Source organism: Epinephelus moara, chromosome 19 (genome assembly GCF_006386435.1).
Source record: "Epinephelus moara isolate mb chromosome 19, YSFRI_EMoa_1.0, whole genome shotgun sequence".
NCBI classification, from domain to species: domain Eukaryota; kingdom Metazoa; phylum Chordata; class Actinopteri; order Perciformes; family Serranidae; genus Epinephelus; species Epinephelus moara.
In genome coordinates this window covers 5980190-5996516 of record NC_065524.1, presented here as the reverse complement: position 1 = coordinate 5996516, position 16327 = coordinate 5980190, and the positions used below count along the sequence as shown (strand labels likewise).

Here is a 16327-nt window from a genome sequence, read left to right as displayed (position 1 = left end):
CTGCATCAGAGCAGAAGAGCACGTTTTAAAATACATTTATTTTATCAATTAGTTATTAACTTTTACTATTTTTAGCAACTTGCCCGATCGGGCAAGTGAGCTGTTAGTTTACATGCCCGACCGTGAGTTTTACTTGCCCCGGGCAATCGGGCAATCCTTATTGTTGAGCCCTGCCTGAGGAGTTTTTTTTTTTTTTTTACCTCTGGTAGTATTATGGGGCTGTTTATTTATGAGGGGGTTGTTTGGTTTTTCTTGTGCATGCGTCGGAAGATGCACATACACAGTGGTGCGATGAACATGTGTGCCAGTTAGTGGTGGGGAAAAAAAATCTTATCTTCTATGATCCACAACTTGTAAAAATTGATTCTGAAAAATAGTATTTTTCCTGTCCGGCAATGTCGGTTTGCTGCGTGCCGTTCAGTGCTGCGTCAGTAGTGGTTTACATAGCTGTAAGTTATGTCTGAGTTGCAGCCCTTGCACCAAGCAGTTTGGCTACTGGCTGGTCATTTGCTGCTAATATTAGCTCTCTGTTTCTGTTCTTGTTTTTATTAGCAGTGTAAAGGGCCTTCAAGTATCTTTTAAAGCTATAAAAATGAAATATATATAATAATAATTATTATTATTATTATTGAAAAGCTGTCCATACATGGGCAAATTACTCAAATGAATGGAACAAATAATCGTAAACAAACTTTACTCTGCTTTGATGCCATAATTTGCCACACCATCTTTCTAAGAGAATCGATTTTTTGGTTGTTAATTGTTTTTAATTGAGAATCAACTCTATCCCAAGCACCAAAATCGGATTGAATTGTAAGTAATCAAAGGATTCAAACCCTCACTACCAATGATTTTACACTACTGATCTACAGGTGGCAGTAATGTGGCAAGAAATGCAGCAATATAGGGGTGGGTGATATGGCCCAAAATAATATCATGATATTTCACGGTATTTTTGCAATAACAATACTCTTGACTGACAATATGACAAATTAGTAAAAAATACGTTATTATTAATTTAAGTACAGAGAACTGCAACAAAATAAGTAATATAAGTAATATAAGTAAAATATAGTTAGACAGTTTGCCTTCAGATATTCAGTAAAAAAAGAAAGAAAAATTATCTCTCATTTCTTTAGTTTGTAAACAACAACAGTAACTCAGAGTGAGATTCAGATTCTGTATACAATATTAATAGTACAAAAAATAAGTCTACCACAAATTACACCTTTAAACAGTTCTCAAATACAAAAATGTAGCCTGGGATCTATATATATATATATATATATATATATATATAAAATCAACAGGAGATGTCCCTCTCTTTTAGTAAAATACTAAATTCTCTTTATACATCAGTGATGAGGAGAGGAGTCAAGCTGCCATAGGAGCAGAGAAAAAGAGCTGCTATGGAAGCCGGTATGTATGTACACGCAGAGAGCAAGTGGGGGAAAATGTATTTAAATCCGAGGGCGGCGAGGCAGGAAAAAGGACAGGAGTGCAAATGCATGTCTTGATCTCTCATTTCTTAGTTTGTGAACAACAACAGTGACTCAGAGTGAGATTCAGATTCAGTATACAATATTAATAGTTCAACAAAATAAAATCTACCACGTTACACATTTAAACAGTTCCCAAATACAAAAATGTACCCTGGGATCTATACATATATATAAAACAACAGGAGATTTCCTTCCCTTTTAGCAAAATCCTAAATGATTGAGTTGGGGATTTTTCCCCTGGACCTTTATGCTCTGCCATTTCTCCTCCAATTATCACGCTGTAACCTGTGACAGGCTGTCATGCTATCACTATGGCACAATCATATATATGTATGTATTACTAAAGGTTTATGACAAAATCACTTGACAACACAACTCCCCGTGCACATGGCGAGAGAGGAGAGGGAGAGACGCTGTGCTGCTGCCAGAGGAGCCGCTGAATGAGTTCCCTCTGAGCGGTAAGTCACTTAAAGAGTCTGAGAGGTCCGAGGCTGTTCATAAAACATTCAGGAGGGCACAGTTTATTCCACACTACTGAAGCTGCTCCCCTTTTTGGAACCACCATGGAGTCTGTAATAATTTTGCTTTCAGCCATGCTTGTTGTTACTGTGCATAACAGTATGATGTCAATATGTCAACAAGTTGAAATACTGCGAGTATCACAATATAAATTTTTCATATCATATTCAAAATTATACCGGTATTATCATGAACGAAATAATATGGCACACCCCTACGCGTCAACAAATAGAGTAAAGAAGACTGCAAGCTAGTGAACAATAATCTAAACAATGCTATTGCAATTCAAGAAATCGCTGGTTTATTGCCACTTGCTCCTTTTTGTAGCCATCAGTTGATGAGATAAGGGAGTTGAGGAAAAACAAAGACGAGCAGTGAAATGATTGCCCAAACTGTTCCTTGTAAACCTAATCCTCAATTTGTACTTACTGTAGCTGAGCACACTCACAGTTTTCCAACATTTCAGTTGAGCTCTCTTTCAGGTTCTCCTTTAAATTAAGTGGTTTTGATAATCCAGATAATCTGTTTAATTCTGAGCATCTGACTGCTCTTGTCAACTTGTCAGACTTTGTTGTAATGATGTCACACTGTCTACAAATCTCTCTCTAAACTTGATGAGGACAAGGTTACCATTACTAACAGAAATGATAACCAGCGCTACAAAAAAACAACAACACCTAAATTGTAAAGAACTAGAACTATCTTTTAAGGGTAAACTCCTAGGAATATGTCACAGATGACAAAAATACACTCAACGTATTTTTAACAGCTCACCTGTTAATAAACCATACAATAGGTACTGATTCACACACAGGCAGAAATCTATATCTGTATAATAACAAAATCTATATAATATCTACTTACTGTTTCAATAGTGCCAAGAAGGAAAAAAAAGTTGATACCTTATCACTACAGTTTTCGGACTTTGTGGTTGCGCTAAATCTATATGCAGACCTTCTCAGGTGTATATTTCTCAGATTTCCATACCTGGGATTCCCAGCAGCAGCAGGTAGAGTGAGGCAGCATGCAGACCTCTCACCCTCTGCTGGATGTTAGCTGTCGTGGCTTTTGCCGCCAGGACAAAGAAGGACAGCACGGCCACCAGAGACTTGATGGACACCCCATTCTCCCCCAGAACCGCCCAGATACTCTGCAGTGCAACATGGGAGAAGATAGTGCTTACTGCTGCTATCAGACAGGGAAAAAAGATACCTGACAGACTGAAGTTTTAGCATCAAGAACACAGATTACCTACATTTCAGGGAGCCGCTTGCTTCAGTGCATAATGAAAATATTTTTAAAAAAAGAATGTATATTTATTTGTTGGCACATTAAAATTACTATTATGAAAAACAAGCTTAGACACACTTACAACTAAATATACTCACAAATACATGAATTAAAAGCTAACAAAAGCCTGTGCAGGAGAGGTAAGCAGCTTAATGTGATACAAATACCTAAAAACTCAACACAAGACAGACAGGACTGTATTCAATTTAAATAATCAGCTTCATTCTCACAGTTTTAGAATGTAGTGCTTTACAGCCCACAGTCTGAATGTTTTGTGACAGTTCACACTGAACCTCAAGTATCAGTGGATGCAAGGAGGCAAAGTGTGGCCTGCAGGTCAGCATGCCTTCAACGTCCAAGTTTAATTTTTTTTTATGTTGGCTATGTGTGTGGGGGCTTTGTATGGCTTCCTTGTTTTGTAGTTTTTAAGTTAAAGATTTAAGACTTTTTTATGCACTTAACAGATCTATTTTTTGTTGCAAATTGAGCACTTGTCCTTTCCCAAGATAATCCATCCATAACATCATGCTACAGATGTCACAAATTTTGAGGGAGTGTGCCACTTGCATGCTGACTGTCGTCGACCGGAGCGGTTGCCTGTGAACTGAATGTTTATTTTACTACCTCCAGCTGTCTCCAATGCTGTTTCCATTAATGTGGCAGTACATCCAACCAGCCACACAACCGCAAACCACGTGTAGCCACACCAGCTCAGAACCTCCATATCCAGCAACTTCACCTACACATGGTCTGAGACCAGTCACCTGAACAGCTGATGCAACAACTGGTTTGCACAACCAAAGAATTTCTGCATACACCATCAGAAATCTCAGAGAAGCTCATCTGCATGTTCTTCATCCTCACCAGGGTCTTGACCTGACAGCACTTCATCATTGTAACCTACTTGTGCAGTTGTGAGGTGTTGGATGTGCTGTCTAATTCAGGGAAATGACATTAGAGATGGCTTATGGTAGTGAAATGAACATTCAGTTCACGGGCAACAGCTCTGGTGGACATTCCTGCAGTCAGCATGCCAATGGCATGCTCCTTCCAAACTTAAAACTCTGTGGCATTGCGTTGTGTGATCAAACTGCACATGTTAGTGCTGTAATTGTAATGTTATCCACACCTGTCAGGTATGTGGATTATCTTGGAAAAGGAGGAGTGCTCACTAACACAGATTTGAACTAATTTGCAACCAAAATTTGAAATAAATTGATCTATTGAGTGCATAAAAAAGTCTTAGATATTCAACTTAAACTTGTGAAAAATGGGAGCAAAAACTATTGCTTTTGTTGTACATGATTTCAGCTTAACAAATTAAAAAAACTGCCTGTATTGCCTTCTTAATAATCCTTTTTGTGTTCCCCTGAGCAGAGGACAGAGTGTCTCTGTGTTGGATCACTTTTACCTGTGAAGATCCATCTCTGCCTGCAGACTCTTGTTGGTCAGCAGCATGGGTCAGTAAACACTGGTACAGGGTTCTGAAGGCCTTGTCTCCACTGACTGCGAGTTCATCTTCTATGGTGTCATCCAGTGGTTTTCTCTCTGTGAACTCTAAGTCCCACACTGCGTCCACCCAGGCTGGAAATCACAACAGTTATCACATTACCTAAAGTGATACAGTACAACAACAGGCAGTATTTTGAAAGTAGTAGTACTCCGTTTTTTTGTGTGATTCTAAAAGACGGTACATGGGTAAGGGCGAAAACTAAATGTAAGACAAAAACAAAAAAAAGGGAAGTATTTATCTTAATTTAAAGCAATATTATGACATAATATTTTTCCTCAGAACAATGCTGTTTGTGCCAAGTTGCTGTCAGCACTCTGGTAATGAAATCTAAGTGCTGTTTCATAGGCATTAATGATATATATATATATATACATACATACACATATACACACACACATATATATATATATACATATATATATATGAATTTAATGTATACATATATTAATTTCATGTTTTGTCCACACATCAGTCAGAAACCCAAAGACATACTATTTACTATAGTATAGGACAATTACATCTGTGAAGCTGGAACCAGCTAAATTTGGGCATTTACTTTACTTTAAAAAATTACTGAAACAAGGAATTATCAATAGATAACACAGCTGGTCTTTATACGCTTGGTTTATTTGACCTATTCTGCATATTTAACTGCTGCTGCTCATGAAATATTCGTATTGTTTATTGTTAATATCCAGTATATATATTTATTTCTGCAGCTGTTCCTACAACTAGCCTAATAACCACACTGCTGAGTTATATTATTTGGAGAACCTTGCGCCAAACTCCTTTTATGAACATATCAATTTGACGTTACCTTATCAAAAAGTCTGGACACGTTACAATATGGCTCAAACACCTTTAGAGGTAGCAGCAAGCCTCTACTCTTCACTTTGACAAAATAGCTAAGTTAACATTGTGTGTCCAAAATACAACGAGTCTACGTTAGACAGTAGATCGCCGAAATCACCACTGCTTCGCAACAATTCGGGTATAAGGTCTAAACTTTCGTTTTAACTACATTTTGCCTCCAAGGCAGGCGGCACTGGCTAATTTGCAAGATTTATGAATGGAGCTTGGAGCGCTGTCTTTCCTGTACACCAATACAGAGCACATAACCCGGGAAACTGCTAACGTTAACGTAAACAGTCAACTTTGCTTGACAAACAGCCAGGGAGACTGTGTTTATCCAAACGTACTTAACAATCGCGAGCAGATAAAATAGAGAAAAAAAAGTCGTTTACGCAATTTTACCTTTTGGGATTTCATTTAACTTGAGAAACTGCAGCGCAGATATTAAATCCATCTTATTTTGAATCAGCCCGCCCGAAACTACAGACTTTCACACATGCGCAATGGAAACTTCCCGCGTCACTTCTTCTTTTTTCCCACGTTAAGTCATCCATTTACTCTCTCAGCTTTCACTGCCGCCATCTATTGGTGCGGAGGAGTATGTCCTGATTGATAGTTAGCGCCACCCAAAGGACAACTCCTTATCTATCTATCTATCTATCTATCTATCTGTAGTCTAAGATAAAATAATCAAAGGAAATTACAGTAGGCTATAATAAGAAGTAATAAAATGAAAACACAGCAGTGTCNTTATGACACTTAAATACAATTTGCATAATAATTTGGAACGTGGTGTATCTATCTATCTATCTATCTATCTATCTATCTGTAGTCTAAGATAAAATAATCAAAGGAAATTACAGTAGGCTATTATAAGAAGTAATAAAATGAAAACACAGCAGTGTCTTACTTGAATGTGTGTGTGTGTGTGTGTGTGTGTGCGTGTGTTCCTCTAGGCAAGGCAAGGCAAGTTTATTTGTAGAGCACAATTCGTACACAAAGTAATTCAAAGTGCTTTACAGAACAAGAAAATGCATTAAAATCACAATACAAAATAAAAACATAAATAATCATTATAAAATTAACTTTAAAAGAGAAGAGTGCAGATAAGATCCTTTCAGTCATATGCACAGTGAAATAGAGCTGTTTTGAGCCTAGATTTGAACATTGTCAGAGTAGAGGCCTGTCTCACATCTTCAGAAAGACTGTTCCAGATTTTAGCTGCATAAAACTGGAATCCTGATTCCCCATGTTTAGTCCTGACTCTGGGCACCAGCAGGAGGCCGGTCCCTGAGGTCCTCAGAGTCCGAGATGGTTCATATGGCACTAACATGTCAGAGATGTACTTTGGTGCTAGGCCGTGGAGAGACTTGTACACAAGCAGAGCTGCTTTAAAGTCTATTCTCTGAGCCACAGGAAGCCAGTGTAGAGACCTGAGCACAGGACTAATGTGCTCGTACTTCCTGGTTCTGGTCAGGACCCGAGCAGCAGCATTCTGGATGTACTGCAGCTGTCTTACGGCCCGTTTGGAGAGGCCAGTGAGCAGGCCGTTACAGTAGTCTAACCTACTAGAGACAAATGCATGGATAAGTCTCTCCAAGTCAGGTTTAGACACTATACCTTTGATTTTGGCAATGTTTTTTAGATGGTAAAAAGCTGCTGATGTTATTGATTTGATGTGGCTGTTAAAGTTCAAGTCTGAGTCCATTATTACCCCGAGATTTCTAACCTGATTTGTAGGTTTTAGAGAGAGAGACTGGAGGTGACTGCTGACACTTTCTCTTTGTTTCTGTGGACCAAATACGATGACTTCAGTCTTGTCTGAATTTAGCTGGAGAAAGTTGTAGTGCTCTGGATGGTAGATATGCTTAATCAGACTGTATCTTTTCAATTTTGGTTAACACAAAACTTCCAGCTTCACTGTGAAGTCACACTAAAACTACAGGATAATCAACTGGCAAATGTTTTGGATTGCAGAGATATGTGAAATTGACAAACTTGTTTAGTTCTGTTATAATTTTCAGCTGTAACTGTTACCTTTAAAGATATATAGTTAAACACAGTGATCTGACCTGTCTGACATTTCCTCTGTGATCATTTTATGTATTGTGTTGCTTTGCTAGTGTCCTTGATAAACTAAATCTACTGGCACAGAAGCTAAGCAATGCACTACTGAAGACTGGGCCACAGCAAAAAATGTATTTTAGCCAGGTAAAAAAAATAATACTAGTTTAAGTGTACACTATATCTGGAATATTTTCACCTCTATACCTACACACTAACTGATCAAGGCAGCGGAGACCAGCAACTCCCATGTTTTTGTCCATGGAGTGGCTTTGAGATAGCGGCCTCAGTTCCCTGTCGGAAAGGGCTGCCTGCTGACAAGATAAAGTGTTAAAATATTCTAAATATAACACACACTTGAATTGATATTAATGTTTTTTTTAGGGGGCTAAAAACTAACCATTTCATTTGATGCCCGTGACATAGTGGTTTTCTACCCATGAGATGTTGCAAAACAACCATTGGGATTCCATCTGTAGTCAATAACCAGCACACATGCAACTGGGGCTTGCTAAAGAGCTTTTAAGGCATTACAAATTGTACCATCCATACCAGATTTTAATAATTTGAAAGGTAGAAGGTCATGGCTTATACAGTCAAAAGCTTTCTGCATATTTATGAAACAACTAAAAGTTGGCTTCCATTCTTGTATGCCAGATAAAGAATACATGTGAAAGCCATTTGTCTACCAGCTGACCAAATGTTTCAAAATAGCAATATAATTTCATTAAGAATACTAGAATAGACTTTAAAAACACAACTGAGGGGACCTATTCCCCCATAATTCAAAGGAACTCTAGAATCATTATTCTGGGACTGAGGGATTGAAGCAGTCCAAACACATTTACAGTACAGGTAAAGTAATAGAAATATTGTGCGTGATTTTCAGCTTGTCTGTTTCAGAAAGTTACTAAAATTGTCAGAAATTTCTGAAGGAGGTTGATGATCCAACAAGCAGCCTGTCAGAAGTTTACTAATGACTTTACGGTTGCAGTCAGTCACTTAACTGCGCTCTAGAATAATTCTTTCAGTTGAATGTGTCCATCTCTTTCTCCATGGCCTCCACGTTATTCTCCAGGCTGTACGTGGCCCACTTGTTGAGCCTGCTGTACAGAGGCAGTCCATTCTTCTCCCTGTAGAGGTAGACACCAGTCACTCTGTTCCAGTTAGTGCTGCAGATAGGACCAGCGCTCTGATGCTCTGCCAGCTGCTCCTTCTCTTCCTTCTCCAGTGCCACAAAGCCAAAGAAGCTCTTAACATTTTCTGCAGCCAGGAGGAGGGCATGGGCAGATGCCGTGCGTTGGAAGAGGGTCTTTTCGTTAGAGCGGTACTCAGACCAGTAGTCCTCCTGTAGGTAGCCAAGAGGAGAGGAGCAGCGCTTCACACACAGCATCAGGAACACCGCCAAAGACACTCCTGCCACCAGCAGCCAGCCGATCAGCTGAAAAGACCAGACAGTCGTGAAGTGAACTTTCTGTGTAAGTTCTAAGTCATTGGATCAGCTACATTTGGGTCTGCTGTTTGCATATTAATTAATACCTTTGTCTGTTCTATCTTTATATGTCAATGAAAAGTGCTGATTTACAAGTGTTTGTGTTGTTTTAGCAGATACCTTCAACAACAGCAGAGCAGCTGTCAATACATATCACCAGCACGACTGTGACTCTTTAAAGCACCATTAATCAATTACATTAATGCTGTAGTTGGTAACTTCGATAAAGAATAACCTTCTCATACTTGTTAAAACTGACATTATATTAAACAACACTAAATGAGACAGATATGGGGAAAAAAAGGATATTCTTCTGCCTACTGTATTTCCTTGTAGCATCTCTAATGGCCTTACTGCATGTGAATGAAAACAACCAATCAGAGCCATGGAGTCTCTAACGCAGCGTCAGTCATGTCAATCACTTCTCATTAACTGCAGTTAAACTTCCAAACTAGGCTGCGCTGATCAAATTTGAATAAAGATTCTGTTACTAGTTATCTATGTTCAGAAACATATTTTACTGACTGTTTAGCTTTAAAATGAGAAAGTTTGTTACCCAGCTGCCATGTTGAATACAATTAAACAGTGTACAGAGCACCAACCAACTTACTGATTTTACAGCTAGCCATCGCCATCACCAATCCCACCATATAAAGTCATTTTTAGCATGTACAGAACCAGCATATTGTCACATTGAACTGGGTGAATTAAGGTTTTATTTCAACCATACCAGGGTTGGTGATTGTCATAACAGTGAAAAGACGAACCAAGATGGGTTCTGTGAGAATATTTTGTTTCTGTTGGCTTTGAATGAAGTGTGTTTGACCATGATAAAATTGTTGTTACTTTAAATGGAGTCTGGTGGGTGTGGCAATAGCAATTTTGGGTGCGTTTCTGGTTCAACAAAAAGGATACTCTCACAAAAATCTCTGTAGGGATCCTTTCAATTATCTTTTCAGACATTTATAATAACAATCTGAGCCTGTCAGTGGCAAAAACAGGAACTTTAAGTGGACATAGATGGATGGTGCTAACAGGCCCTGAGTGTTTACGCTGCAGCCTGGTCGTTGTGCTCGCTAAATACTGGACCAATTTCAAATAATGTTGTTGTCATTCATCACTTAGACACAAAAACATGGGAAAATTTGGGTCCTGGTTAAAAATACCACTGAACTCTGGATTTTAAAGTTTATTTGATGTGCAGAAAACCACACAGCTAATCTTTAGCATGGCTGCGAATACTTTGTTTTGCCCCTCAGTGTAAATGCAATTGAGTCAGGCTAGCTGTTTCCACCTGCATTCAGTGTTCGGCGAACCGCCTCCTGACTCAAGCTCCGTACTTAATAAATACCGCATTCCCTCCAAAATTAGCATTTGTATGCAAGTTGTTTTTTTTAACAGGGAAAAACTCACTAAAAAATAGGCCATAGACTCCTTTCCCATTGCCAGTAAACCAGTGTGTGTAAAGTGTGACGTCACAGGCAGGCAAGAAAACAGGTTAGTAAATATTAGAAAGCAGCATGGAGGCCCGTGAAAACTTTACAGTTAGTGGGTTTTTGTGCAGTGGGAAAGGGGTTAAAGAGTTCAATACTCTCACTTAACTTGTGATAAAAAGCAAATGAACATAGCCTACTTTCCATAATGTTTCCACAAAGAATAAAATTAAGACAAAACATAAAGTACTCCACTACCTGAGATTCATATTTAAGTCGTCGTTCAATTTCAGGCCAGAAGCCTTGCAGCTCTTTTGGAACACTTTCTTGACACGGGAATTTCGCCATTACCTCTGACCCCTGATCTGAGGGGAAGCCCTCCAACGTTCTGGGGTCAAGAAACTCACTGAGGGCACATGTGTATGCCTTGCCCCGGAGCAAAGAAAGAACTGTCCACGTTAGCGGAGCAACCACAGCTCGCCCAATGATGGTTCCCAGCAGTGCAAAGGATGCAGCTCCCGACAGCTTCCGGCAATTTCTGAGCCGACACTCAGACACCAGGTCCCAGGTGCTTTTGTTCATCATTATTCCTATGAGGAAAAATGCCAGTGCTGGAGCACCAATAGCAGCCAGACCGTAACAGTAGTTCCTCCCAGAAGAACATGGACAGTCAAAGGCAAAAACACTGTATGCAGTCTGGCCAGCCACAGTGCCCAGGGCGATCAGACCGTTGAAGATCATCACATCTTTGCTCTTGAAGAAGAGGGACATAAACTTAAAGTTCTCTGTGACGAGTGCATAAGCAGCCATGTTGAGAGGTTAGGTCTGTACTGAGAATAACACTGAAGAGCTGTGCTTGGTTTACACCAACGGCAGGCTGTAGAGAGAGAAAGGACAGGGAAATAAATAAGAAACTAGGAGTTCAAGAGAATTTTCTGTTTCAGACAAACACACTGCTTTGATATTACTGTAGTCTGAAGAGTAATGAATGTTTTTACTGAACATATTCAGTTTATTTGCAGAAAGTGTCACACTTTAGTCATACTTATAGGGTTTCTAAAAAAAGAAGTCAGAGACAGTTGAAAACATACTGAGACTTATGTTTTAAAAATAAACCCAGCCGCCTGATTGAAAACAAAGAGTCCCAATGTAAAGTAGTCATGCAAACTCACGCTGTGGCAGTGACTTGAGGCGGGACATATGACTCAGCCTTTGTAGTCTATTTTCCACATCCAGTGCAATGACACCTCGGGAAAAACTGGGAAAAATATGTTGAGTCCGACACATAAAATCGACCTTATACATGTAAGACTGAAAAGAGAAGTCCCTCTTCTTGTGTGCAACTTTGACTGTGTGAGCAGTGTGGGCACCAGTGATGACTCACAGTCAGGAACTGCCCTCCAGTTTACTAGTGGAAAAAAATGTGGTCTGTAAGTGAAAACATGTGTTGCTGATCACAGAACAAAATGGAAGTAAAAGCGGGACTGAGCAGGAACTGAGAGCCTGGATGATCACACATCAGGAAAATGAATCACAGTTACAGACATATGACTGGCCATGAAATTGGCCTGAGTTTGAGGGTAGTGATTGATCCAGATTGAATTTCATTCAGAATTTTAAACTAAGTTTTATAATTTTCTATACAAAGAGTTGCAAAATACATAGAGATGTGAAAAATACAAAGAGATGCTTGAGGAATTGCTACAACCTGTGAGGCGAGAGTCACGTGACTGATGGAGACAGAGGACGGCATCAATAAACACATTTCGGTCGCCTTGAGAGCTAGTTTACATTCAGTGGTGGACCTAGCACACGGTGTCCTAGGCAAGTACCCACCCCCCCCAAAAAAATTTGTTTGCTGCAGTCAACGTAGTGCACATTTATTACCAAAATGCAAATAACCTAGTTAACAATAACAAAATAAGATAGAAATATGTGCAGATTTGCTTTCAGTAACATGTTGTATATGTATTAAAATAATCATATAGGCTAAATCAACAATCAACAAAAAAGAACTGCAAATTAACTTGTTCAGAAGAATAAACAATAAGAAATATATGACATTGTAAAATTATAATAAAATGTACAATTGAACTTTCTAATTTAACTGGGGATGCAACGATTTTGAAATTCTGGGCTGATACTGATACCGATGTTTAAAGCAATAATTTCACCAACAGCCGTTAACGATTGTTGTCATTATTCATTCCTCCTTTCTTCCAGGGAAACACAGAAATCTACACTATTTAATAATAAATTAACAGTTTTTAAATCATTCAGTCCTTCATTACACTACCTTTTGTCAGGACTTAAATATCTGAACGAACGAGACGGGACCCTCAATGCAGATCAGTGAAAAAATTGCTTTATTTACAAAAAAGTGCACGCTCTAAAATGTGCCGTGAAGTGACAAAAACAAAGACAACGACGGGGATCCAGGGCAGATGAAGGAGCCCAGGTGACGGAAGACAACATGACGGGGCTGGGCGAGGCAAGGCTGGGGGCAGGCAGGTGGCAGGGCTAGGAAGCAAAATACAAGTTAGTTCGAGGCGACAGTATCCAACCCACAATCCTAAAACGAGCATAATCCAAAACCAGTCAAAGAGCCAAAAAACCACAGGAGCACAGAGCAAAGAATAACAAGGCCGAGAGCGTTACCGCTAAGGTTGAAACAACGAACTGCCAAAGAGTGAAACGTGAAGCCGGACCGTGAAGTGGAGATGAGAAGTAATCAGGCTGATGCTTTGCAGGTGCGCAGGAGAGTGAGAGCAGGAGACTGGTGGCCCTGCCCAGCCCTGGGGATGACAGACAGGGAGGACAAGACAACACAAACACATGACACAAGAGGAGGGAAAAACACGGAAAAAAAAAACAAAGGCTCGGACAAATCCTGACACCTTTGAATGAGCACAAATTCTAAAAACCTATAAAAAATAAGCAAAAAGCCATTTTAATATATATGATACATCATAATTCCCTCTCTAATATCTATTTTATAGTGCTGTAAAAACATCAACAAATTTCTCCTTAAAACAGTTAAAACTGTTCAATATTATTATCAAAGTTATTATCAGCGTGTAGAAAAAATGTTTCAATCGGCTGGCTTCATCACTTCAGGTATAATGTCACTGAAGGCACAGACAAAAAGAAAGAAACCTCAGGACAGACAAAACAATCCTGGATGTGTCGAACAAAACTTAAAAGTTTAAAATAATTTTGATCGTAAGAAAAGCAAGGGTTACGCAGGAACCGAGTTTAAGAGCGTAACGGGTTCAGGCATAAAGAGTATAACTAGAAGGAGGGATGGGATGTTAATCAGCAACTTCAGATCTGGAGGGTTTCCAACTGACACCTTTACCACTCTTGACGCTAGGATGACAGTGAAAGAGTTCCTTAAGAATGAGGTGAAACGGCCAAAGCAATAAACATTTGACCCTCAGAGTGGCCCATCTCACCCCTGTCCCTTTTGATTTAGGTTTTGGGAGAGTTCAGAAAGGCTGTTCCTCCTACAGTCCTAACAATATAAATTATCACGTTTTAATGTGAAACTTTTTACATTCTTACAAATTTTTCACATTCTTACAAACTTTTCACGTTCTTACAATATAAGTTATCATGTTTTAACCTGAAAAATATGTTGTTAAAACGTGAAAATATATTGTTATAATGTGAAAAACTTCTTGTTAGAACAATAAACTTTTCACGTTTTTCAGCTTCGAGCTGAGGTTTTTTCAACTGGAGGAGCTCAGAGCACTCCAGCAAAAACTCCAAACACTTAGAGCGAAGAAATGCAAGGCACCTAGCAATGCAAAAAACGTGAGCAAAATGCTTCATTTTCTTTAAAAACAATAACAAAAAAGCACCTCCAGCTGCTACAACGCTTTCTGTGTGATCAGGGCCAGAATGCTTGTCTGATGTGATTAAGCACAACACCAAGTTATACTTATTCATAGTGGAAACTGATTATTTTTGGTAATTTTGAAAATACGGTTCAGGTTCAGGTCCGTGTCACTGATTAATGCATATGTTTACGGGTCGAGCGGAGAACAGAAATGGCAGTTGATAATGCATAATCCCGGAAATGAGTTGGCAATTTTGGAGTCCTTTTTTTTTGGATGTGTTTTTGGTTAGATGCTGGAAATAATATCTGTGGTCAGCATAAGAGACCCCACTCAAGAATTTTGAAACTTGGTGTGTCGTAAAAAAGATGGTTGCTAATAAGTGGTTAAACGAGAATACTGAACGTCATCATGCACAGCACGGCTTTACAGCAGCGCTGTGGTAGGGATGTTGGGTTGTGTTACCATGGTGTCATTTGTTTACAACTTAACATTACCTTTTTATGTCTAGTGATTACATTTAGGCTTCAATAGTGAAAAACGGTGTTCATTCGTGAAGATTATCTTGCCAAACAAAACATGTAAGTATCATAAATGTTTGTTTGCCACAGATCTGATTTTCTGCAGTAATCCAAACTTTGGTGAAAAAAGCCCATTGGCTTCTTGACTAGGGAACCAATTTTCACGTTGGCTTACAGAAAAACATCATCCCTGGAGCTCTCTTTACCATCTAAGTGGATATGTTAGTTGGCTACTGTAGCTGGCCAAATTACTTTCCCAGCTAATGTGATCCATGATACTAACTTATGCATTATGACAGTCATCAGAGTTAATTTAGCCAACAATACATGATGAACTGTTCAGTGGGTTTTCTACTAGCCAGAGCGATGCAGGGGAGAGACTAACGAGCTAATGGTGATCTGAACTTTTGTTAGCCAGCCAGCTTTGACTTAGTTACTCTACATGATCTGCCTCCCTATGTTTTTCTTTTGTATTCCCAGGTCTGTTCTTACTGTGCCATGTCTTTTTTGAATTTTTCCTCCAGCTCTTTCCGCTCGTTCTCCATCTGTTGCACTTTCATCTTCCATCTCTTCTCTGTCTCAGTGAGCTGTTTCCTGGACTTCTCCTCCATCAACCATGTTTTTTCTCTGTGGTTGTGACTATGTCAACACCGTGTACACAAACACATTTAATACATATAAAAGTATTTATTAGTGCATGTTTAAAGCAGACTGAATAAAATACAATTAAGTGATAAAAGTAATAATAAAAACAGAAACTTTGTGTGAATCTGTAAAGTTATTTGATTCCAAATGTCCATTTGCATGTTTCCATCAATCTGAGTGGGTGAGCTTCATGTCAACAACCTGTATGCAAAACCAACCAGACCAAACCCTAACATAGTCAAATTACCCTCGCAACATGGTTTGACTCTAAGAACAACTTTTTTTAAAGCAGTCCAAAACACAGAGAAACATGTGAAAGATCTTAATCAAGATATAAACAAACAGAATTGTCATTTACATCATTAACATCTTTGAACATCTTTAAACAGAGATAGGGGTTACCATCTCCACCCATATACCTCCACCTCTTATCCCCTGACTGTGATGAAACCTGTGCAAGTTCAATTTGCTGACTGAAGATCATGAGATGCAGTTGAAAGCGTTGAATCATTAGTAAGTGGACCTCTGACCTTAGACATCAGTGACTTTAGCAACGTTTACTGCTACACTGAGGTAACCTACATCAAACATGCTGATAGCTTAATGATAGTGATCTGATCATCATGACGTGATTCATCCTACAGCACTGAGTGTGTC

The 16327-nt window shown here is 39.1% G+C and overlaps 2 protein-coding genes across 3 annotated transcripts in view; both read right to left on the bottom strand.

Moving 5' to 3' along the window:
* The window catches only part of ncapd3 (non-SMC condensin II complex, subunit D3), a 50692-nt gene extending 44484 nt beyond the window's left edge, over positions 1–6208 (bottom strand). The window contains exons 1-3 of the mRNA XM_050070672.1: positions 6079–6208; positions 4723–4895; positions 3009–3171 (exon numbers count right to left, since the gene is read on the bottom strand). Coding sequence (XP_049926629.1) covers positions 3009–3171; positions 4723–4895; positions 6079–6130 — 388 coding nt within the window. The 5' untranslated portion in view covers positions 6131–6208. The remainder of the gene's footprint in view (positions 1–3008; positions 3172–4722; positions 4896–6078) is intronic.
* Positions 6209–7875: 1667 nt separating this feature from the next.
* On the bottom strand, positions 7876–12098 carry LOC126406445 (calcium homeostasis modulator protein 2-like). 2 transcript variants are annotated; one of them, XM_050070734.1, is made up of 3 exons: positions 11838–12098; positions 11017–11542; positions 7876–9181 (listed from the first exon to the last, which is right to left on the bottom strand). In XM_050070734.1, the coding sequence occupies exons 2-3, from the start codon at positions 11473–11475 to the stop codon at positions 8768–8770; spliced, it is 873 nt and encodes a 290-aa protein (XP_049926691.1). In that variant the 5' UTR covers positions 11476–11542; positions 11838–12098; the 3' UTR covers positions 7876–8767. The 2 variants fall into 2 exon arrangements, with proteins under 2 accessions (XP_049926691.1, XP_049926690.1); XM_050070733.1 differs by having other exon boundaries at positions 7877–9181; positions 10924–11542; positions 11838–12086.
* Between the last annotated feature and the right edge of the window lie 4229 nt (positions 12099–16327).